The sequence below is a fragment of the Etheostoma spectabile genome, chromosome 4 (genome assembly GCF_008692095.1).
Source record: "Etheostoma spectabile isolate EspeVRDwgs_2016 chromosome 4, UIUC_Espe_1.0, whole genome shotgun sequence".
NCBI lineage: Eukaryota > Metazoa > Chordata > Actinopteri > Perciformes > Percidae > Etheostoma > Etheostoma spectabile.
The window spans coordinates 15,876,600-15,901,608 of record NC_045736.1 but is presented as its reverse complement, the minus strand read 5'-3'; the positions used below and the strand labels follow the sequence as shown (position 1 = coordinate 15,901,608).

Below are 25,009 nucleotides of genomic sequence, written 5' to 3'. Positions count from 1 at the left end.
ATCAGTTAAACAAACCACAAATATACAATTATAATATATAATTGTCATGCAAATTTATAGAAACAAGATTATTATTTTATTTTAAAAGTGTTTCACGTAGTTAAAATTACAATATTATTGTTTTTGTATTGTTTTGCCAAGAAAGGTTTTATCAGGTAATATCATTACTACAGTATCATTTCCCAAATAAAAAAAATATATATATATATATTTTACTGTGTGTTTGTTAGCATTAGAGTATAAAGAGTTGAGTTTGGACCTCAATTTCTACCGGGTTTATTTTTTAATTTTATTTTTGATGAAATGTGGATCATTCAAGTCATCTTTGCCAGAATGAAATTAGGTCTGCTCCAAAAGAAGTGAGTGAGAAAGCTAACAGGCTGTCAGACACTCAAAGCCAGTCACCGCTAACTGATAATGTGATTTGATGAATGTTTGTTCGTAACGTAGTAGGTCATCTGTCTGCCTGTCTAGCCTGTCTCGTCTGTCTGTCTGTCCACTCTCATTGAACTTTTCTGTGACCTAACCACTGTCAGACTTGTAACAGCCAGCAGGCTCCCATTCAGATGCCCCTGAGTGCGATTCCGAGTGCAGAGGTGATAAATGTGGGATGTCAGCTGGTGACATCTGGTGTCCCTGAAGCTCCAGTATCATTGAAGTGCTGGGTCTGTCAGAGCAGCTAGCTAGCTAGCTAGCTGAGTGTGTGTGTGGTTGACAAGCAGACAAGGGTGTGTGTGTGTGTGTGTGTGTGTGTGTGTGTGTGTGTGTGTGTGTGTGTGTGTGTGTGTGTGTGTGTGTGGTGTGTGTGTGTGTGTGTGTGTGTGTGTGTGTGTGTGTGTGTGTGTGTGTGTGGTGTGTGGTGTGTGGTGTGTTGTGTGTGTGTGTGTGTGTGTGTGTGTGTGTGTGTGTGTGTGTGTGTGCATAGGACATCCAGTGGGGCTGTGATTCATCATCATGTTGCTGTCACCGCCTGCACCCATTTCCTACTTTACTGTAGGCTACTTATGCATGTGCTCCTCTGATCTAGGGCTGGGTGATATGGTTGAAATCAGTATCAACTTAAGTTATAATCCTTAACATTTCAGTTCTAGTTCATTTTGCAACACCCTTTGTTACTGGTGGTAACCACAAGGCGGTTTGCTACTACGGCAGACACTTCTATTGATTGCTGTCTGTGTTAACCTCCATGGCAAATACAGTACATTGCATTTTCAGTGCATTTCTTCACAATACAAGCAACCCTGTGTTTTACCAGTTGAATGCTTTTAATGTAAACTAGCAGCCAAAACGTAATATAGATCTGACATGGTACAAAGAAAGTGATCAGTAAACTGTGCAGCTAATATTAATCACATAAGATCATGAACAGTAATCCTGCATGCATGTATGCATTGTTTACTGTAGACTATTATAAGCAATAGAAATCCTGCATTGGAATGAGGGACTATGCCTTCCCATGGCTTTGAATCATTAATTTGTATTGAATGTACAGAATTCTCTAAAACAATACACGGATATATTCATATCACCACATGTGATTCCCCTGAATGTCCATAAACACCAAGGCCTCCTATAATTCAGTGTTCATGAAAGGGGAAGTGAGAATTAAAGCATGGGTGTGTTTGGAGGCATCTTACAACAATTACACGGGTGACAGCCATGTCTATTCCTATTTACTACCTTATCCAACCCACTGGGTGCTGTGATGCTGCAGCGTGACTACAGCATTTCACAGTTCCTGAAAGAGCTCAGAACACCAGCAGCTGAGAAGCTTTCTGGCAAAGAATTCATGTCAGTATTTTAAAATGCCTTGTGCAGGTGGAAAACATCATGTTGCATTTTATTCCCAGTAAAGTAATAAGACATTCTGCTTCCTCCTAGTCAAGAAAAGCTGTTTTAGGGAGTCTTTCTCAGCATCAGAGAGTCTCAGACTTGGCTAAGGAGAACAGTAGGGTTGTTTGTCTGGTCTCATTAAAGTGGATTATGAACAGGTCCACTATGTGGTCCTCTAGTTGTCTCTGCAAATAGAACAGCACGTGCAGGATCCATTTTCCCAAGGTTAGTTTTGAAAAAGAGCAAGAGAAACAGAGAGACCTCCTATCAGATTCTCTAACAGCTCGGGAGGTAATGGGAGGACGGGGAGAAAAAGCTGCTTTCCATACACCGGATCTCCACTTATCTCCCCTCACACCCCGAGTGTAACTTAAACTCACTCCAGTGATCTTCCCTGAGAAGTATGTAAGCCATTTGAGAAAAGTTTCATGTTAGAATAGTTTTAACAGTGATATGGAAGAAAGGTTGCAGCAATGTAATGAATGATATGGTGTGAGACTAAGCCCTGGAGTGGACGGCATCTTCTCTGTTGCAGTTGGAAATAAGAATTAACAAGAGGAGATTATAGTGAAGGCCATCATTTCCACTTAAAAAAGGTGAAGGAAAGACAGAGTCAGACTGCCAGGTTCTGAGCATTATCTGCCATGTGGCTTTTTCTAATGGAAGCCAAATTGTGGATACCAATAGCAATTGAGCATAGAGTGATCCAGTGTGAAAAAAACCGCACAGGCCAAAATAATGGCCATGTTTTCTTGACACCTTAATGCTGCCATACATCAGTGTATTGTTTGCCGGTTGCCATTCAGCTCTGGCTTTTGTGAGATTTACTGTATGCCTCTTGTTTTTGTCAAACCTGCCACAACCAGATTTAGACTGTCCATCACCCCATAATGGCAGGATGTAATTGTAGTACTGAATGGAAGAAGAGAACAAACCGCTTCTGGAAACTAATTTAAGAGAGTCTAAGGGAAGATTTGGCACACCATTAGCATACTATAATGACATCAGTATTTGCATACCGTTTGTGTAGGCGCGTGTGGTTTACATTTGTAAAGTAAATAGAGAGAAGATCACCTCTAAGTACTGAAAGAATGAAATGACTTTGGCAAACGAAAGGCCATCTCTGTGCCAAAAATGAGCAGCCTACACACTTCCCTTGTGACCATGTCTGTGGTTTGTGTTTTCCGATTGTTTTTTTAAAAACGTTTTTCTACTACACAGCTAAAAATGTATTCCTCAAATTGTTTCCCTCTTTATAGAGTTAAAGTCTACCGGCACCGCTCACCACTTCTCCTTTTTGCTGAACTCGACCGACTATCGAATCCTTCGCATGGATGAGGACCACGACCGCATGTATGTGGGCAGCAAAGATTATATCCTCTCTCTGGACCTGCATGACATCAACAAGGAGCCGCTCATAGTAAGAAATGCCCCACTAACAAAAATCGTGGCTGAGCTCCCTGAGGTTTACATCTAACCAACTTGTTGATGTTTCCCTGTCAGATCCACTGGCCTGTTGCCCTCCAGAGGAAGACTGAATGTGTCCTGTCAGGGAAAGACACCAATGTAAGTCTTCAAGTATCATGATATTAAAATAAAAAGAGTGCTGTTTGTAGTTTTTTTGTGCTGAGTGTAGTTTTTTAATTAATCAGTCCATTACCGATAATTCAGATGTTTTATTAAGCAAAATTATTTTTATAATAATAATTTACTGCTTCTATTTTCTTTAATGTTATTGTTAATTATTGATATTTGAGATTTTAGACTGCTGGTCAGATAAAATTAACATTTTAAAACTTCACATGGGGCTCTAGGAGATTGTGCTCACTTTTTTCTAAACTTTTTTGAAACATTTCATGGACTAAACAATTAATCACAAAACAAACATTGGACAGATTAATGAATAAAAAAGGCAATCAGGAGTTGGAGCTGTAATTTGCACCGATTATGCTGTGATCATTAACCCCCAATGTACCAGCAGGAACAAGCACAGCTCTAAACCATCTTCCCTTTTGACCTGCTCCACAAACACTCATCATTAAACATCATCTGGTAGTACATTTGTGTAAAATCACGAGTGTGTTTTCAATGTGTCTTTTTGGCGACATTAAATATTTGAATGTAGCACTGGGGTCCGTGGAGGACACGTTAAAGCTCCGTCCAGTGTGTGACTGTCTCTGCATCCCTGATTGCTGATTGCGTACAGCTGCCACCAATTAAGCTCCAGCAGGAACTTGGAAGTTGCGACCTTCACTCGTTTCCGCTGAGAGCTGAAAACATATTCCATGCACCCCTTACACATTTTTTACATACAATAGATTTTCAAATAAAAAAATTTCACATAATCTAGTTTTATTTTTTGCACAATAATTACGTTTACCCTGTGTTGTCCAGGCAGGCACATGAAATAAATCAGCCACCGGAAGGTACAGGCCTGTCTGAAGTGTTAATACAATTTACACGTTCAAACACAGCCACAGCCCGTGCAGCCCCCACAAGGAAAGTCATCATTTGAATTCATATAAAAAGCAGATCATTCTCTTTTGATTATGTTTCCACCCCGTAAATACACACATACAGACTTGTCTCAACCATGTTAGGGGCAAATGTTGGCAGGGTGATAAGGCTCTGGCTAATAACCCTTCTCTCCCCTGCTGGTAGAGAGCGCAGGCTGATGTTTATCTAACTGGAATGTTCATTTATGCGTGTTTGGTGACCCATGCCACTCACTGCCTCTGGCTACATTGTGTGTGTGTGTGTGTGTGTGTGTGTGTGTGTGTGTGTGTGTGTGTGTGTGTGTGTGTGTGTGTGTGTGTGTGTGTGTGTGTCTGTGTGTGTCTGTGTGTGTCTGTGTGTGTCTGTGTGTGTGGTGGGTTTGAAATTTCATAACTAAAATAAGAAATAAAATTGGCTACCAGGAGACATCTTGGCAATCCTGGCCCGCTCTTTAGGGAATGACAGATGATGACAATTCAAAAGCAATTCAGAGGGGATGTCTGTTCAGGCAGGAGGTCAAAGGCAATCATCCCTACTGTGCTGTCTGTGGGGGAGCACAACTGTGCGCTGAATAATACACACAGGCCCACATGCGTAAACACACACACGCTCAAAAACACATCCTCTCAATCCTCTGACTTGTGCATCTGTTGTGTTGCTAAGAGCCAAAATGGCTCAACCCCCATCCTGCATACAATATTTTTTTACCCTTGGTTTACGCTATCCTTTCTTTTTGCCAGCTGTCACTAGCAGCAGACATGACGGACAATCTGAAGAGACATCACCGGCTTCTACATTTCTGTAGTTGGAAGTTTTGATTTGGGTGGATTGAGACCAGGAAGGCAGGCAGCTGGTTGGACAAATAGAGATTAGAAATCTGCAGACCTCGAAAGCACAGAGCTGTTTACTCCAAACAAAAGTATTGTCTAGATTCTTACCTCTTAGATAATTAAAATTAGAAATAAACCACACCAGTGTTGAGATTAAAGCTCACAAGTCTCTTCTAAAAAAAAAAATCCTAATTGGATGTTAGAATCCCAGTCCTGTTTGGACAAACCTAAAGGTTTTTCAGTTCAAGTCTGACAGAACACTGAACTGTATCTACCCTCAATCCCCATAGCAAGCACTCTTCACAGCTGAGAGGCACTGCTTTTCTTGGTTTCTGCCACACAGTTATATGGTGTTTGGAAACAATTCCCTATGATGGTGTGGTCTGATGTGAAGCCTGGGCCAGGCCGACACACAGAGCCAGGGAACAGATCTGCCAAACATTAGCCAGCCAACAGGGAAAATGATAGATGCAATGGTTTTAAGCCAGGCAGAGGGGTTATAAAACATCAGTGGGACATTGTGTATTATGTAACTCTTTTTTTCAATTGCACTTTAATGATCAGAATTGTTTTTTTTAACCTAAGTCTCTAATCCTAGTGGGTTTTGTTTTTGCTCTCCCACAGGGAGAATGTGGAAACTTCATCCGTCTGATTGAGCCGTGGAATCGGACCCACCTGTATGTGTGTGGTACAGGCGCGTACAACCCCATCTGCACCTATGTGGACCGAGGACGTCGGTCACAGGTAACCAAAGGCGCATCCAGGCAGCCGTGGAGACATTTTGACCTTTACTCTCTGCTTCTTTTAAGAAACGTATCTGTCAATCGGTCTTGGGTCAGAGAATCTCCTTCTGCTCTTGCTCCTCAATTTCATGGGTTCTGCTTCGCTTCCAGCATATTCTGCCTCTTACTTTTCATTGATTTGTTCTGTTTCACAGTAGGGAGATTCAAAGAAAAAAAGCCTCATGACCAGTCCTAACGCTGAGGCACCAATCTTCTCTTACCACTGGGAAAAGCTTGTTGACAGTATATGTAGCAAATACCCTTTCTATCCATCCGTAGTACCCCCCTTACCGGTTTATACACAGCAGAGCCTGTGGCCTGTCTTTCTATCTGGCTGAGAGCCTCTGAAAGGCCATCATTACTGATGGAGCCGCTCATCCATCATCAGACTTGTAGCTCACCCCTTCCTCCCGCCGTCCATCCCTCCATCCATCCCTCCCTCACTCCAGCACAACGGCCTCGCAGATCTGCGGCAGCTGCCAGCCCGGCTACAGTCCGCACACTTACATTTACCACTCTGCCTGTTTAGTCTCACTGTTCAAAGGGAGAGTTCAGATTTCAATGTAAAGGTCAGTCCAGCCTCTTGTCATTCAACTTCTCCCCAAAGGCCCAAATGCTATGTTACTTCACACTGTAAAGATTTTCTCCAGCAAGAGTAGATGTAAACAGAAACCAGTTGTTTCCGAAAATTCTTCCGCTTTGCACATGGCGGGCTTTACACATTTACAGTCCTCTGTTAACTGCCAACTTTTTCCCTTACCTGCAAACTTTTTTTCCTTTTAACTGCATCACTCTTCCTGTTTTTTTAAGGCTTTTCAGAGCTCCTTTCAGAGTGTTTCAGAGTTTGTGTCAACCTGTCAAGTTCTACATGAAAAAAACTATATATTTTGAGAAAAGACTACACAAAATCCAAGCTAGACTTAGTTTTGTGATTCAATCATGTTTGTTAAAAGAGGCTAATAATCTTGTTCCATCCTTTCCACTGTATTTGATACTGCTAGATGTAACGTGTTTTTTTCAATTGTTGGTGTCTCATTTTCTTGCATTTCCTTTTCCTTTTCTTTCCTGGCACTGCATGGTTTATGCATGGAGTTTGCAGATGTGTTTGCTTGACACTAAGTCTAATCCAACATGATTACTAAATGATGAAGGTCACCCACCAGGCTCTCTTCACTCTACTTTGACCTCCACTTTGACATTTTTCTTTACATTTTTTTTTTTTTTTTTTTTAATTGTTCATCTTCGTCAAGTCTACATGTTTTTCCCGGTCCTTCGTTTTTGCACTATTTTCCTCTTCTGTATATGTCATGGTAATCATCAAGTTAAATTCATTTTGTTCCGAGGTGTCCAATGTCATAATGAGATGGCCCATTGTGCCATGTCTCTGTTTTAGGGGTTCCACTACCTACAGTCACCCCAATCTGGAGGGAGAACAAGTCGGGCAGCAGACTACAGCACTACATCAGAGCCTTTGGAGGCGAAGGTGGGCTGAAGGAAGTTTTGTAAAGGCTTAAGTTTGGTGCCCACCTGGAATACTTTTTCTTGCCCCAATTGGAGTAGTAGGGATGACAATTTTTTTTTTTACAGAGCTTGAAGCAACAGAAATAGCTAGCCAAACTGCTGAATCTCAAAAAACATACCAAAATATTTGTTTGAATATATGTATTTGTAAATGTAAAAAACTTGCTTCCCTCCAACAGCACTGGACACAAAAAAATGCTTTGTAAATGTATTGTTCACATGCCACTGGAGCCTTTAAAGGTCCTGCAAACATCATCACATTCTTACAATGAGCGATTGGCTCCAACATAAACGCAACATTGTTTCCCCATATCAAAACAATTCCAAAAAGATTTTTGATTTATTGATTTTTTTTTTTTTTTTCTACGCACATATTTTTAAATCATGCTTTATCTTGTTACTTAAAAGCATATCCAAGACCGGATATAAACAACTTGCAGCTTTGGCATTATTTCTGCTTTTCCTTATATATTTCCTACCTGTCAGACATCATTAGCCAGCTTTTGAAATACCTGACAAATAATCCATGTAGACACATAACCAGTGTTGACACAGATGTTCAAGATGTCCTCTTGCACTGTGAAATAATGAATTCTTGTTTGAGCCACTAACATCAGAAGCATGGTGGAAGAGTTTTGGATTGCCCTCAGCATTTTCCGCCACCTCTTCATCTCACAGATAACTGGCTTTGTATGCTTTTTGTTCCCCTCAGCAGATCCCATAATACTGTGAGAGAGTCTGTTTTTCAGCCCCCGTAAGGTCACAGCTCGCACCTCGTCATTGTCACTCACATTATTAGATTGATGCTATTAAAAACTTCTTTTAGCATCTAAGTATACTTCAAAGTGCCTTGCACCTGCTGCATTAAAAGAATACCCCCCCCCCCCCACCCACACACACAAACAAAAACAAATGATTCCTTAAACACATTAAATCTGTTATCAAATGAGAAAGGAAAACGAGAAAATTATTGATGATGTGATTCTTTACCATTCATAGGAATACATTTTCCGACTTGAACCTGGTAAAGTGGATTCTGGGAAAGGAAAATGTCCTTATGACCCCAAACTGAACAGCGTCTCAGCTTTGATCAGTAAGTATCTCCTTGTTTTATTGTGTCCTTCATCCAACGTGCATAGGCAGCTTTGAATAGCTTTCTGTGGAAAACAAAGAAGTTCTGCAATATAGCAGTATAGTCTTTGTTTTTAGTCTGTACGTGCTTTTAAAGGATTGCTTGAATTCTGTGAAACTCTACATTATTGAGTTAAATATTTTCTTTCAGTTTTTGATTATTTACTTCTTAGTCTGTTCGAAGGTAATAAGCTCTTCTGATCATGGGAGACTAAATGTTCTTATTGGGCATTAGATTGCATCAATGTTCAGTTTGGGGCTGCAACTTATTTCATTATTAATCGGCCCATATCTCCATTAATCATTTAATTATTTTGTATATGAAATTAAAATGATATGTAAATGATATGTTTTTGCTTATCATTCCAAAAAACCCAAAGACATACACTTTACAGGAGAAGAGGCAGAAGAAATCAGCAAATCCTCACATTTAGGAATCTGCAACCAGATGGTTTTTGACAGTACAGCAAATGTTCACTTTTTTAGACTGATGTGTGTGCTCATGCCAGTGGGTGGTCTCTTGTTGTGAGCAGCTTACAGGTGGTCAGACATGGCTGTTGATCAGTGACCTCCTGCCCTGTGTGTGTGTGTGTTGTGGTGTGTGTGTGTGGGTGTGTGTGTGTGTTGTGTGTGTGTGTGTGTGTGTGTGTGGTGTGTGTGTGTGTGTGTGTGTGTGTGTGTGTGTGTGTGTGTTGTGTGTGTGTGTGGTCTGTGTGTGTCGTGTGTGTCTGTGTGTCTGTGTGTGTTTGTCTGTGTGTGTTTGTCTGTGTGTCTGTGTGTCTGTGTGTCTGTGTGTGACCTTTTTCTTTGCTGCGCTATGTCAGCTCAATTCCAGCAGACCTGAACACACCTGTACCACCAAGAAAATAATTAGCATACCACACTGAGGTCCAATGTCAGACATGATGAAATTGTGTAAATCCAGCTGTCATTTTATTAAACTACATTTGGAATTACACTGAATAACCTTATGCGCGTGATATAGGACTGATTGCAATATAACTGTGAGGTCATCCTTTTTTAACTCAGACATGACATTTCTGGCACTGCCTGACCAGGTTTGATCAGGTTTCCAAAGTATGATGTATTTTGGCACTGTCCTCTGGGTTTTAAAGGCATTATAATCCTCATTCAAAGTAAATACTTATAAATTTGAATGGCCACAGCTGCTGTATTGTACGTGCCACTATTCTGATTTTGATGAAACCGCGAGGGATGAGGCTACTTTAATGAAGTTTCAATCAGACGTGGTAGAGAGAGAATTGTGTTCTATACATTAACCTGAAAAATGTTCATCTGTCATGATTTCACCTCTGCACTCACTCTCGCTTCTTTCTCTGTGACTGACAGATGGAGAGCTGTATTCAGGAGTCTACATTGATTTCATGGGAACAGACTCAGCTATCTTCCGTACACTGGGGAAGCAGACAGCCATGAGGACGGATCAGTACAACTCCAGATGGTTAAACGGTAATTTCTCAACTCATGGCTTGTTCTGCAGGCATCATTATTTCTTGCACTCATCTCTTTTCTGCCATTTTTTTTTTTTTATTAATTCCCCAGCTCCTGTAGTACTCTACTGTAATGTTTCATGTAACTTCTCATATGTAGCTTCAACATCGCCCTGCACATCATCTGTTCCTAGAGCTGCGTCGTCTAGGAAAGAGATTGTTGATCTCTCCAGCCTGCCCCACGTGACCACATGGTCATTTGACTCGAAGCATAAAATGCACTACGCTAATTGTTGACCGCGTGCCTGCAGAGCCTGACCGCAAGGTCAGTAGTGTAGTAGCAGGGAGAAATTACTGAATGTCAATAATGAGTCACAGTAGGCTCCGCTCTCTAAAGAACCACGATTGTCACAGCATTGTAAATGCTGGTCGGGAGCATTCAGTTGATGTTGCCAAATCAATCACGGTCTCCCCCAGCGTAGCTGGCTCCGAAATTTTCCTTTGACCCTGTTTCCCTGACAACAGTCCCATGGTGGTGGCACACTGAATCGGGACACCTGAGTCCTGCTAATCAGCCACGTGGAATCCCTCGGATATTCCCCCTCCCCCCATTACATGGTTCCTGGTTACCCTCCCTCCTTCTGGTTTTGGTTTGTCCTCATTTGGGACCCTGGTCAGTCACAGTGGGGAGGGGCACCCAGCTCTGACCCAGTAAGTCAGCCAGTGGGACCACGCTGTGATGCCATATTAAGCATTGTCACTAGGAAGAAATAAAGGGGTGGGTTTAGGACCGTAAAAGTGCTATTCTGGGCTCCGGGCTACTATTATTTAGGTTACAGCAGCAATCATTCTCTATAGACATCCGCCTCATCTAGTTTCTCTGTGGGGCCTTCATACATACTATGACATGTTCACTGTCATCAGGTTAGTGAGGGCAAGGCTAAAATGTACTCCAAAACAGTAATTAGGCCTCACGTGTTTTCATGGATGACAATCTCATAGTATTTTTCTTCAGAGTCTACTGCTTTCAGGGACAGTTAAAGGATAGGTTCACTTTCTGACTTAAAACAATAGTAATTGAACATGCTATATTATAATGCTATAATAGTTTCTCCTGATCATAAAGGCCATTCATGTTAGTGATAGGGGACACAATCCACAGGCCTTATTCTGTGTGAAATGAACAAATGTACTTTTTAGTGAAAACACAAATTATGAGTGAATATCAACACTAAAACGAGTAACTGGGGTGTACATAAATTTGATATGTCTGAGTCACACTGCCTCATATTAGCTTCAGCTTAACTTTAGAGTACTTTTTTTGCACTGAACAAGAATTTTGTACTCTGTAATCAGCATTGGAAGAATGGAAGGACAGGATCTCTTAAGGGTCAGTGTGTGCAGAAGGAATTATTGCAGCTACCAAAAAATTATTTTAGTGTACATATGGGCATATAAGTATTGTTTTAGACAGACTTAATGTGAACTTATCCAGATAGATAAAATTGGACAGAGGTTGACGTTGATATACAACTTTGATTACTTTAATAGATAACGTATTGTATTATATTCACACCAAAGCCTTAGCTGAGGATCATCACATTAAAACTGGTCTGAATTTTTTTCTCTCTCTTTTCTACAGATCCCACATTTGTCCATGCACACCTTATACCAGACAGCGCTGAGAAGAATGATGACAAGCTCTACTTCTTCTTCCGCGAGAAAGCCTCTGAGATGGGTCAGAGTCCCATGACCCAGTCCAGGATAGGTCGGATCTGCCTGGTGAGTTATCACACCAGTCAGCAAACCTCATGTTGGTCATTACAACTGAAAGGTTTATATGTCTCTGTAATGGTTAGTTATAGCATGTTGCCTGTTTCCTAGTCTTTTAGAGGCCCATAAAGAAAGTTCCCCATGATCATCAGTAATTGCTGAGCACAAAACCGTAACACACTCCACTTACCAGTCAGAAAACGAAATATTTATTGTTTGCCTCAACAGCTTAGTTTTGGAAAGCAAAGTTATTTTGGTTCTCCGCACGAAATGTTTGCGCAGCCGAGTTTACTTTAGTCCACATCTGTATACATACATATACATCCATACAAAGCCAGAGCTGTGCTTTCTCAGTAATGTAGTGCTTTGGGCTGGAGGTTTGATTTTCACTGAAGACAGACAAATAATGGCACAGCATCCAAAACTTCCAAACCATGTGTACATTGACTTCAGAAAAATGTATCTCAGTACATTTCATGTGTTTGCCAGATGCATCCCTCAAGAATACAATTTACAATATGTTAAACAAGAGTCTACAGCCATGCTAGGGATTCTAGTCTCTGGCTTCATCAGCATGCTACCATGCTCAAAATGACAATGCTAGAGCAGGGATCTTTAGAAGATATTATGTTTACCGTCTTTACCGTTGTAGTTTAGGCCATAAACCAGTGTTGGGCAAACAGACATTTTTGACCTGATGATGGCACTAGATCAACTACAACTCTTCATTTGGGGACCATGAATTTCTGTACCAAATTGTACAACACTCCATCGGACTTGTTATTTCAATAAAACACAAAAATGTCAACCTAATGCCGACGCTAGAGGAAACATCAGTGGATCACCAAAGTCATCATGTCTCATTGTCTGAGAACCAAGAATATTTGTACAAAATTTGGTCGCCAATCCATCAAGTAGATGTTGAGATATTTCACTGACTAAGTGAATCCTTTTTTTGTTTTTTTAAGGATTTTGTTTGTGCCATTTTTGCCTTTATTGGACAATTTGGCAGTGAAGAGCTAGATAGGAAACAGGGGAGAAAGGGGGGTTTGATATGCAAGAAAGGTCCCGGACTGGAGTCAAACTGGCTATGTGCGGTTACGTGACATGCGCTATAACCACTCGGCTACCAAGGCACTCCAGTCTAACAAAAATTAGACTTGCTAATGGCTCTAGAGGATCACCAAACATTGCCATCCTTATTAGAATGGTTAATAATAACAATGTAAAACATTTCTATCTGTTTCTGGAAAATATTGAAACATGATACCCTTTTTTACCACACAAAACTTCAAAAAGACTTCCCTACATGATGTTACAGTAGATTTTTTTTTTTTTTTTTAAATACGCCAAATGTACATCTTCCAGCTCTGTAAATCATTTGAACTCTGTAAAATGTGTTGAGTTGCAGCCCATGAATCATCTCCCCAAGGCCTTGAATCGGTACCTCAGTAATAGAAGTTGGCCGACCTCCTGTGCAGATGGGCCAAGCTGAAACACAGAGCTGATCTTTATTCATACACGCCCAATAACATCAGACCTAGTGCAGTTAGTTTGGACGGTTGCTTCAAACAGGTGCTAGTCAGACATTGGTCAGACTCTTTCTGTAGAGGTGGCTGGATGACTACTGTCTTTTCCCTACAGAATGATGATGGTGGACACTGCTGTCTGGTCAACAAATGGAGCACGTTCCTGAAAGCTCGACTCATCTGCTCAGTGCCTGGAGCTGACGGCATCGAGACACACTTTGATGAACTAAGTGAGTTTAAGTTGCCGTTTGCCTGTTTAATTACCTCCCTCCATTGCTGATCCTTTCAGAGCATCTCTTTCATCTCATGTATACACCCCGGTCCCTCACCGCCAGGTGTGTCCTGTGTCCACCACCTGTTTATCATTTAGTCAGTGTTTGTGACCTAAAAGTCAACTGCAAAACCAAATTTTAAATGAAATACTTTTTACAGATCATATTCCACAACTCAGGGAACATTTAATGCATCAGCTTAGACTTGGTGTGAAGCACATAATGAATAAGTGGCAGATGGAAAGTGAGAAATCTTACGTGACCGTGTAAATATAACTTAAATCAAGGATCTCCAGATGGACCTCTTGTTGACAGATTCTGTATCAACAAATGTCCTCATTTGTAGAGTTCTCTTCACATTTTGCCCTCCATTTGCTTTGCATACTTTTACCATGTTGTTACAGTTTTAAGGCCTTCAGCATTAGCGTCTACTCAGATTTTTGCTGCAGTGTGTGAGCCAAAAGCTCACTGTACTGGAGGAACACACACCCCGCAAGCAAGCATTTACAGCAGCATGTGTCTGCTTATGTACAGCAATGCTGGGAAGAATCCCAGGGAAGCTGCAGCTTTAGATTAAGGTATCACTGACTCACATGGTAAGCTTGACATTTCTATTCCTTTGAACATCAACACAGCAACATCCTGAAAGGGAACACCGTCACCAGACTGTGACTGTTCTGCTTTTGGGCACCAGCAACATGTTTTGCAGAGAATTTGTACTTGTATAAAAAAAAAAAAGAAACGAGATTGAAAAGCAAATACACACACGCATACAGAGTAATCAAAGTAATGAGCTGCTGTGCTCAGTTCAACCCCCGTGGATCGTCCCGGCCTGTCCGTCATTCACATGACTGACAGGATTAACAAGGGATTTGTAGTATCCTTAAAATTATGACTGGTGGTATGAGCAGCAGATCTTTCAATACTTTTTTCACTGGTTTTTGTCAGTGTTAGTGGGGAAATGTGCTCTCGCGGGGAATAAAACACAATTCAATGATAGAAAGACATTACAATTAACACCATATAATACAACTTTTCTAAATTAAAGAAACAAATGTATTTGTTTTATGCATGTAATGTAATGCATGTTTTCTGTTTAAAAAATTTAAAACAGATTTTTTTTTTTAAGCTATAGAGAGGTAATTTCTACTCAGGACACTTGATGAGTTCAGGGTGAGCCAGAATATTCTTGTTGTACAAGAATCTGGAAAGCATCTTTCCTTTTAACCTGGCCGCGTGGTACAGATAGTTACGTGTCAAATGTAAAGGGAAACCACAGATGCAACTAGTTTGTAGATGCAACTAAGCGGCAGGCACGTACTGGATGCCAAAAATAAAGCCCTTGACACAGAAAGTGATCCGTTGCATCCATTGTACTCACAATTTGAATGGCTCTCTGAGAAAGGCGCTTTAGACTGCCACGAGCCACCAAAAATGTCCAGAAGAAATTATTTGTCCCAAGCGCAGTTAAATGATTAAATACATAGTCAATCATATAGGGCCATCCCTCAACACCTCACTGAATTTGCATTTTTGTCTTATTTGTACATTGTACTTTTTGTTATAAGCCTATTAAACTGTTTTTGATTGCATATGATTGAATGCCAAGCTCTTCCAATATTTTACTGTTTCTAACTATTGTCTCTTTTCTAATTTATGTTGATTGTGGTGAAACCAATGACAATGTTCCACATCAGTAACAATAAAGTTTCAAATTAACTAACTAAAATGCATCTTAATCAAAATGTTAGAAATTATATGTAGATAGATAGATAGATACACATTTGTCTCTCAGTTATATTTTCTTTCATTCAGATTTTGCCCACATATTGTGACAGTATTAAATAATTCACCCATCAAGCGCAGCTATGAGCTAAATGTAGAGTAGCATCTCTTATTCCTGCTGTGATGATGCTTTGCGTGTTGCAAACGTATGTTCTGCATTAAGAGCACTCTGTTAGAGGCAAAAAAAAGCGCTCTTCTGTCAATGTTGCTGCTTTTTTTAGTCATCTCTCCACAGCACAGCAGGTCAGTCGTAGTCTCAGTTGTGGTGAGGTCATTGTGAGGTACAGTGTAACATCCCACAGCTCTCTGGTCAGTCTTCCCACAACCACAGACAGTCTGGTAGAAGTGTATTCTGTCTCCAGTCCTTCTGGTCCTGATGGAGCCCAGCAGAGGCATCGGAGTGGTTGTATGAGGACTCGGGGGAGAGAGTGGAGTAGATTCAGATGGCAAAGCTCAGTCGGGGTAACAGACGAGAAAGCATTCAGTGTTGTACCGAGGGAGAGGAGGAATATAAAGACGGATGGAAAGAGACACATACACACAAGAGAGATGAATATGTCTGCCAGACCAAAATGAGAATGAATGAGTGGGCGATAAAGTTTTATTGCCTTTTCTGAGATGTAATTATGGAGGGGATCTTTGGTTGTTCATTGAGTTATTTTTTATTTTACTATAGTTCACAAATCTTAAAACTCTTTACTGTACGTGAAGACATAGGTCATTTTTGGCTTTTTGTTTGTTTTTCAGTTTTCTCTGTAATTATTCTAAGTGAACATTTCAACAACATATTTTAGCTGCACATCCTTTAAAGAGGGTATCACGGAGCTAATGATATATTATATGTAGTCATTTGACAGTCCCTCCTACATCCAGTGACTATTCACTGAGTGAAACAGACTTTCTCTTATTTTTACTTTAAAAATGGATGTTTCCCCTCTCTTTGTGTTCTTTTTATGCTTACAGCAAATCAGAGATGTTTCTCTGCTTATGTGACGCTAAGAGCGCCTCAAGGATTCTTTATGATAACACATCAGAAACAAAAGTTGCAATGACGCAACTTGTTCTATTTCTCTGTTGATTTATTTCTTTTCTCTTTAACAGCGTTCATTCTGCAGCCAGGTCTGTCAAACTGGCGTCAGATGGGTTATGAATTTCTACTTTGTCTGCCAAAAGTTAATTTTTGCTTTAGTTTGCATCCATTACCTGCCCTTTTCCTATTATGGCATGTAAGGTATTACATTATTCAAACTTGTGATCAAAGGAGTATGTTTATTTTGCAACTTTGCTGAGTCAGAGATGATGTTTTGGCACAAGCCATGTGAATTTAAGCTCCATTGTGTTTATTTTGTGCACACTAGATAAAGGATCAAATCATGTGTTGTTATACATTTCACCCTCAATTCCACATGCATAATTGTGGCTTAACATTTTGCTCTTTCACATGCTGCTTCTCACATTCATTCAGGTGATATTTGATAGATAAATCTGAGGGGACAGCGCTACATTGTTATACTGTGGAGTGGCAGATTATTGTCTTGTTTCTAGCTTCACGGATAATAATGGAAAGATCTGAGGTTATAAAAAAGAGAGGATAGGATTTCATGCCTTTTTATTGTAATTGGTGTTTTCTAAAGACTTCTGACTACAGGTAATTGTTGTCCTTGTCTTTTCAAGGCCATTTAAAACAAACTACTTTCCTGTTGATGCACAGCATTGAATGGACCCTATGTTTTCAACTGCGGGTGAAGTGTTATTCTACTCAACCTGTCTACTTGAAATTTATTCCAGTTTTCTTCCTTATTGTTTTTCCTTGCACTTTTCTCTCATTAAGCCATCAAGAGGATATGCAGGGTTCACAACTGCCTCGCCCCACAGTCATTGGATGCATATGGCTCCCATTAAAGTCATGTTTCACCAGAGATCTCTATTTCACTTATATTCCCTGCTGAGACCAAGGAACTGTAGTTTCAGCATTGGAAGAGTTCGGATTCAGGATCTCATTGAGGCTCTGGTAACCGCAATTCATGAGGAAGTCTGCCTTAACGCCCCCTCCAAAGAAGCAAAAAGTATCCATATGTCACAATTACAATTACTTTGGGTTGGAACCAGGTGGCATCTGGGAACTAATAAAGCCTTGGAATGATTTGACATGAGACACGGACACTAATATTTACTTACACCATGTTCTCTTTGTGTGACCATTCATCATGGCAGATATTGTGCTTTTGTAGACTAGATATCTTTATTCATCAGTGGCTGATAATATTTACAAGATTAAGGGATTTTGAGCGAGGGCAGAATGCCTTGGGTAGTCTCAAACCTACCAAAATATTCCACCGTACAAGTCCCGACAGACGGCCACCCTTTGCAATGTATTGAGACAATATGCAGGGTAGACCTGCCCCCACTGCAAAAACAAATCCCAAAGGAAACCCTGAAATGTATTTGATAGCTGTAGTAACTTTGCAGATTCAGATTTTACATTCAAAACATATGAAAAGCTTATTGAACATAAAACATAGTTAAACACAATGCATAGTGAATTCCCCTTTAAACTTTTACAGATCCTTTGAATAATTGTTTGAGGTCCAACAAGGTCAAATCACCCAATATTTCTCAAAAACAGAAAAGAGTAGACCAAAAAGTCCATTGAATGCAGGGCTGGTAGTCTTACTTGTAAAGGAGTATTTTCTGTTTTTTTTGTTTCTGATTAAATGCCTTTTCCCTTAAGGATCTTGTTCCACCGCTGCTTATTATGGTTTATGACTTTGACTAATTACTATAATTGTTGTCTTTATCTTTTAGGGGATGTGTATATCCAGCCAACTCAAGACACAAAGAATCCTGTCATCTATGGAGTCTTCTCAGTTTCAGGGTGAGTGACTGACAGGTCTCTCAAACTTTCTAACTTTCATAGAGGGTGTATTTTGGTTTCCCTCCTGCAGTTTCTTGTTCATTTTCAGTCAGCCTGAAAGTGTCATTCTCTCTCTCTGATATTAAAATGCTATGTTGCATAGGGCCTGTCAGAATCAGGCTACAAAGACAACACAGGCTGTGAATCTGGAGCCCAGAGGGGGAGCGCACTCCTCTGAGAGACTGACTGAGCCTATAGTTTCTCATAGGTCTGATAGCAAGTTGTCATTGAACACACAGAATTCCTATTCAAGGGAACCAACCAGACATGAAAATTGAGATTCTGACTGCGCACAAGCAGGGAGAGGTGTGCGCCAAGTCATAATAAACATGTCTTGATTAATGTATTTGAAAAACCAATACTTATAATTGTTGTTATTGTTCCCATCCTCTCCTTAGACATTAGGCATGTTTAAACCCAGCTGATAAAAACACATGGGTTGCTAATGATAGAGGCCCATGACAGGAGTTATAAACATAGTACACCCACCACACAGCAGCGAGAGCCTGGGCTCTGGCGATTCTCTGCAGAACGTGGGTGTTTGTATGTCAGTGTGTCAGACAGCTTGACTCTAGTTGAGTCAGTTTGAGGGTGTGTTTGTGCGTCATAATGTTTTAGCGCGTTCCTGTGAGAGGCCGGCTGAGTACGTGGGAAGGAAGTAGATTCTACCAGCCGCAAAGATAACCTGTAGTAATTATCTCAGGGAGAGAGTTTATCTGAATCCTCTAGCTGCTGTCTCTGTGTGTTCACCCTTTTTTCTCCTGCCCTCCTCCAGAGCTGTGTTTAAAGGCTCGGCAGTGTGCGTCTACTCCATGGCTGACATCCGTATGGTCTTCAATGGGCCTTTTGCCCACAAGGAGGGGCCCAACTACCAGTGGGTGGCGTACACAGGGAAGATTCCCTACCCACGACCTGGCACTGTGAGTTGTAAACAAAAAAAGATCCTGAATACACAACTCCTCCCATTACAAACTAAATTGTCTGTCATCCTTTTTCATAAGAACATGTTTTTACTGCAAAAGGAATTTGGTAAATTGCTGGTTTCACGGTTAGATCTATTTTTTTGTCAACAGTGTCCTGGAGGCACTTTCACCCCAAACATGAAATCCACAAAGGATTACCCAGATGAGGTTATCAACTTCATGAGAAACCACCCCACCATGTACAATGCTGTGTACCCAGTGCACAAGCGCCCCCTGGTGGTCAGAACCAACGTGGACTATGAGTTCACCACCATTGCAGTCGACCAAGTGGCAGCTGCTGACGGGAGCTATGAGGTGCTCTTCCTGGGCACAGGTCAGTGCTCCAAAGCCTCAGTTGACATGTGATGATTGTCCAGTAATATTGTAGTCAAGTTTGAAGTTTATTGTGAAGTTAAAACCATGGCTCTCTCTGGCAGCTTTACATACAAGTAGAGGATTTGCTTATCCCTCTTAATTTTGGGAATTCTCAAAGCAGTTTTCTCTTAAAGAAAACAGATAAGACATAAGTGGATGGATGAAATGAGTTCAGCCGAAGCTTAGGTCCATGGCTCAAAACTTCAAGAGTTTTGGAATTAAACTTGCTTCACTCTTGTGTTTTGCAGATCGGGGGACAGTCCAGAAAGTAATTGTCCTGCCTAGAGACGACTTGCAGACAGAGGAGCTGGTCTTAGAGGAAGTGGAGGTCTTCAAGGTCAGTTTTCTGAACTAATTCTATTTACTTCTTCTCTTTCTGTCCTGTGTGTGTGTGTGTGTGTGTGTGTGTGTGTGTGTGTGTGTGTGTGTGTGTGTGTGTGTGTGTGTGTGTGTGTGTGTGTGTGTGTGTGTGTGTGTGTGTGTGTGTGTGTGTGTGTTGTGTGTGTCATGGTCTTTTTGTTAGTGTATTGGTATCAAATGTCATGCCTGTAAATGTACAAGAGTAAATATAATAATTAGAAGCTTTGTTAACTGTGTCACTGCAGGTTCCCACAGCAATAACCACCATGAAGATTTCATCAAAACGGGTAAGTGGCTCAGACCAAGTAGTTAAAGAAAAAAGTAGCACAGCAATCAGACATCTGAAAAAACACGTGTGTATAGTCACTGATGCCAATAAGAAAATTATGTAAATTTTGGTTGGCTTACCTTTACAGTTCCCATTGTTGTCATACTATATCATATATATTTCTTTATTTACAGACTCAAGGTCCAGATAGAAAGGAAGTGATAACTATAAACCGTAGGGGTCCTAAAAAGTACAATGTAATTTGGTGCTTTTTTATGAAAAATTTTGTTCAAATGGTAGATTGCAGAAGGGCAGGATTTTTTAAGTCAGTGCACAGCCAAATATGCAAACATCCTGAAATTATCCAGACACATATTGCCTAGAAAATGTTTCAAATGATACAATAAATGAAATAATAAATGATAAATGTCTGTGTTCTTTAAAGGAAATGTAATATCTCAAAATCATTAAGACATTACAGAACTGTCTAATAAAGTAGTGTTCAGAAATCTTTATATTTTATTATTTTTTTCTGATCTTCATCTCTGTTTTTTGTTTTTTTTAAATAGCAACAACTGTATGTTGGATCAGTTTTGGGGGTGACCCACCTGGCGCTCCATCGCTGTGATGTGTACGGGGAGGTCTGTGCTGACTGCTGTCTGGCCAGAGACCCGTACTGTGCCTGGGACGGCAAATCCTGCTCCAGATACTCATCCTCACAGAAGAGGTGAGGATTAAGTATATATAGTTTACTGTATACACAGGCATGTAATATTTTCAAAATATGTTGAAGTTAAGCTTTTTATTTTTGATTGTTGATCTGAACCCTCTAGACGGAGCCGTCGGCAGGATGTAAAGTACGGCAACCCGATACGCCAATGCAGAGGTTATAACTCTAACAGTGAGTATCAGGACAACTTTTGTAGAGTATACAGACAAAATTTGGGAACCAAAGATGCCACTAAATGAATTATATTGAACTATTATGTTGCCTCTTGCTGGTTATTCCAGTGTATTTCTTGTCTATCTCCTTGAGTTATATCCATCATATTTTATACATTTTTTAGGAATAATGCATCAAATATATATTGTTTTGTAGCCAATAAGAATACTCTGGAGACGGTTCAGTATGGGGTAGAGGGCAGCACTACATTCCTGGAGTGTCAGGCCAGGTCTCCTCATGTGTCTCTCAAGTGGCACCTGCAGAAGGAAAACAGTGACAGGAAAAAAGAGGTGAGCAAAACTTTCACTGTAAAGCAGTTACAGTTATATTTTAAAAGAATGAATTAATAAAGTCTTTAAATATCACATGTAACATCTTAAAAATGCTTCCTAATTGTCGTCTTTACTATCCGTCCTTCCAGATTCGCTCAGAGGGCCGCATTCTAAAAACTGAACAAGGTCTTCTGATCCGCTCACTGCAGTCCTCCGACAGCGGCATCTACCAGTGCACATCCACCGAGAAAAACTTCAAACACACGCTTGTCAAACTGCAGCTTGTGGTCCTTTCCAGTCGCACGGTCAACAACGTGTTGGTGGAAACAGGCAGCCCGGCCCTCCCTCCTCTCCAGTCTAGCGCCTGGACTCCCAGTGCCGGTCAGTATAAGGACCTGCTGACCATCCTTAGCCAGCCGGAGATGGGCCTGATCAACCAGTACTGCCAGGATTACTGGCAGCTTGGAGACGGCATCCTCAGTGACAACAAAGCCAAAAGCCTGAAGGAGCTGAAAGAACAGAAGAAGCCTCGCAACCGTAGGCATCATGATGAGCAAACAACTCCAGCTGAGACATGAGGAGCTAGATATACACCTCATCATATTCCCCCAGTCTACCTTTTCACACCATCTCCTCAACACTGTAAACCCTCCATTTAGAGGAATGACTCCAGTTAGAAAAATCTAATTATTATAACGGACAAAACCAAAAGCAACAGCATCAAACCGTTTCTATGTGACTGTTGGAAAAAATACACAATATTTATTGTAGGTTGTAAAAAGTGATTCTTTGTACCTATTTAGAAAACATGTTTTTTTGTGAATAGGTAAATTTGTGCAAATATTGTTGTTATTATTATATTATTGTTAGTGTTATTGTTTATTAAAATGTATTATTATGTTGAAAACTTCTCTATGTTGGGTGTTTTTGTGAAACAGCAACAACAACCCAGGACTTTGGGAATATCCACGTATGGAAGAGGATCGTTGAACATGTATTTAACTGTCACAGGCGACCATGTTGGATCCCGTGACTGCTGGCAGTATTCAGTGTCCAAGCTGGAAGTTGAGTCGCTGCTTCAGTGAAATTCTCAAACTTTCCTTAACTTCTTTACCAGAACTCAGCACCGGAACAGTTTTTTTTTTTGTTTGTTTGTTTTACTGAAAGATACAAGCTGATGCCAGAATGATGATCACATTTCTTGGGACACACAAGGATGAAAGAAATGCCCACAGACTGCGGCTGTGACAACATGTTGCATCTTAATGAAAGGCCCTTTTGGCAGGTGAAACGTCTCTCCTTTCATGTTAGTGGTCCAGCCTGGCCTCAAGCAATGATGCTTCATCACCCACCCAAATTCTTCCAAAATTAGCAGCTGCCAAATGTTTGTTTTTGTTTATATGTGAATATCACATCTCAATGTTGTATTCTTAACAAACGTGATTTTTGTGATAAGCTGTTTTTTGCTGGGGAGAAAGGGTCCTTTAATGACAAAAAAGCTGAAAATATAACATTGCCTTCTCTTTTTTCTTTTGAGATAAGAAATTCCAGCAGGCAGCTATGTGTGAGTTTGTGACAGTTTGTGATATCAAAATAAGCACCTTCTGTTACCAAATTGGTAATCTTGATAAAACAGTAAATACTTCACAAGTATCTGTGGCATATGCAGTATATTCATTGATTTAAGGTTGGGGTTTGTTTTTAGCTCTCAATTATTCCATTCCTGCCAGTTTCATGCTAAATATTGGTTTCACTAAGTAAATATTTATCATGTAATAGCTCTACACTTTTATTAGATCACAACAATAAAGTTGCTGATTGCAGTGCTTTGGAATTGACTACTTTGATTGGTTCTGATTTTTTTGTATCAGCTTCCACAGCTACTGTACTTTTTGTTAGTCCGATGCTGTGTCATCCTGCTATGTTTGTCACAGACTTAATATAAAGCTTCCATACAGTGGGGAAAAAAATGTCACAAGTACAACCACTAACAAGCTGATCACCACCATACCTGAAGAGAACATGTACCAAACTCTTTAGAAGGTGGCTTTTCATTGTGCATGGCATGTACAGTGTAATGTATATGGTATTTGTTTAAAATGCTATGTTGCTGTGGGTGTCAGTGAATGTCTTTCTCGTTGTGGGAATATGGAAATATTATCAGTGCAAGAAAGAAAGATGCTAAAAGTACAGAAAGGTTTTTTATTAAATCCTCTCTCTCTCTCTATCTCTCTCTGTATGTCTCTTAGTCTCTATTTTTCTCTCTTTTTTTCTCTCTTCTCAAAAATGTGCATTTATTTCAAACATGCATCTGTTTTATTTTCTCTGTTTGGCAGATTTTGCTCTGGGTCTTTGAGGTAAAGTAATGTATGATATAATGCACAGTTGATGTTGTTGTAATGACCTGTACAAAAATTACTATCTTTTCTTCCTCATCAATGTTGCTGACTAATAAATTAAAGCTCTATATTTTATAATAACAGAGGCTCTGTTCTGTTTGCCATTGGTGAGCACATAGTCTGCAGGCTCTCTGGTGTAATATGTATGTGATCCGTAGCATACGCATTCTGGTAGGGGAAGTATACAGATCCTTTACTTAAGTAGAAATAGCAAAACCACACTGTAAAATACTCCTTCACAAGTAAAATGTCTGCATTGAAAATGTTACCTACTGTAAATAAAATTTTGCATTATTACAAGCTAAATGTACTTAATTATCCAAGGTAAAAGTACACAATGCAGAATAATGTCCACTTGAGTGATCTACTATTGCACATATTAGATTATAATTTATGTAGTAATATAAACTATTGTAGTTGATTAAGGTGGAGTATTTGTTTTAATACTTTTGTACATTGTTCGGTTGTTTAATCTATACTATTTTATCATATTTTCTAAGCTTATCTTTTTTCTGTTTGTAATGTCAGGGGTAACTATAGCTGTCAAATAAATGCAGCGGATAAAATGGACAATATTTATTTAAGTACAAAGTGACAGAAATATTAAGTACTTTGAGTTAGTGTACTTAGTTAGGTTCCACCACCGCTGACTGCAGCAGTGTTGTCATTCGCAGTAGTGAATCTGGATCTTAAGCAATGTTGACTCCACAAAAAAGCTCTGTAAAGTTAAAGTGATAATTATAAACTTTATTCACACAAGTGCTTTACAACAGAAAAAGTGACAACCACTTAGGGAAATTCTGTACATTGCTCGTACATACGCATAATGTACATGCATGCACACCTGATTGAAAGTGAGTAGATTAGGATTCTTAACCATCTTGAGATTGAGGTCAATGAGATCTGTCAGGTGAAACTGCAAAGCTCTTTAAACACCTCGGAGCTCACCTTTCAGTCTGCGGTATCCTCTAAGAAATGTCAGTTTGCCTTTCTTATGTTTGGACTATGAGGTGGCGGGGGGGAGGTCTGGTTATTTATTTCAGTCACCCATATTTGCTGATTGTTGTCCTGTGTGGAATAGAGTTGTTTTAATCCCTCTATTGGACTTCTTGG

The 25,009-nt window shown here is 40.1% G+C and overlaps 1 protein-coding gene across 4 annotated transcripts in view; it reads left to right on the top strand.

Moving 5' to 3' along the window:
* Nucleotides 1–23,977, top strand: part of sema3fa (sema domain, immunoglobulin domain (Ig), short basic domain, secreted, (semaphorin) 3Fa) — a 57,309-nt gene extending 33,332 nt beyond the window's left edge. Inside the window, exons 4-20 of one of the 4 annotated variants that reach the window (XM_032513813.1) lie at nucleotides 3,093–3,253; nucleotides 3,337–3,399; nucleotides 5,784–5,903; nucleotides 7,335–7,424; nucleotides 8,462–8,555; nucleotides 9,944–10,063; nucleotides 11,687–11,826; nucleotides 13,462–13,576; nucleotides 18,209–18,278; nucleotides 19,093–19,237; nucleotides 19,391–19,613; nucleotides 19,903–19,991; nucleotides 20,260–20,301; nucleotides 20,852–21,009; nucleotides 21,101–21,183; nucleotides 21,382–21,515; nucleotides 21,647–23,977. In XM_032513813.1, the coding sequence (XP_032369704.1) occupies nucleotides 3,093–3,253; nucleotides 3,337–3,399; nucleotides 5,784–5,903; nucleotides 7,335–7,424; nucleotides 8,462–8,555; nucleotides 9,944–10,063; nucleotides 11,687–11,826; nucleotides 13,462–13,576; nucleotides 18,209–18,278; nucleotides 19,093–19,237; nucleotides 19,391–19,613; nucleotides 19,903–19,991; nucleotides 20,260–20,301; nucleotides 20,852–21,009; nucleotides 21,101–21,183; nucleotides 21,382–21,515; nucleotides 21,647–22,075 (2,276 nt within the window). In that variant the 3' untranslated portion in view covers nucleotides 22,076–23,977. The remainder of the gene's footprint in view (nucleotides 1–3,092; nucleotides 3,254–3,336; nucleotides 3,400–5,783; nucleotides 5,904–7,334; nucleotides 7,425–8,461; nucleotides 8,556–9,943; nucleotides 10,064–11,686; nucleotides 11,827–13,461; nucleotides 13,577–18,208; nucleotides 18,279–19,092; nucleotides 19,238–19,390; nucleotides 19,614–19,902; nucleotides 19,992–20,259; nucleotides 20,302–20,851; nucleotides 21,010–21,100; nucleotides 21,184–21,381; nucleotides 21,516–21,646) is intronic. The other 3 variants (XM_032513814.1, XM_032513815.1, XM_032513817.1) reach the window with 3 other exon arrangements.
* Nucleotides 23,978–25,009: the final 1,032 nt, after the last annotated feature.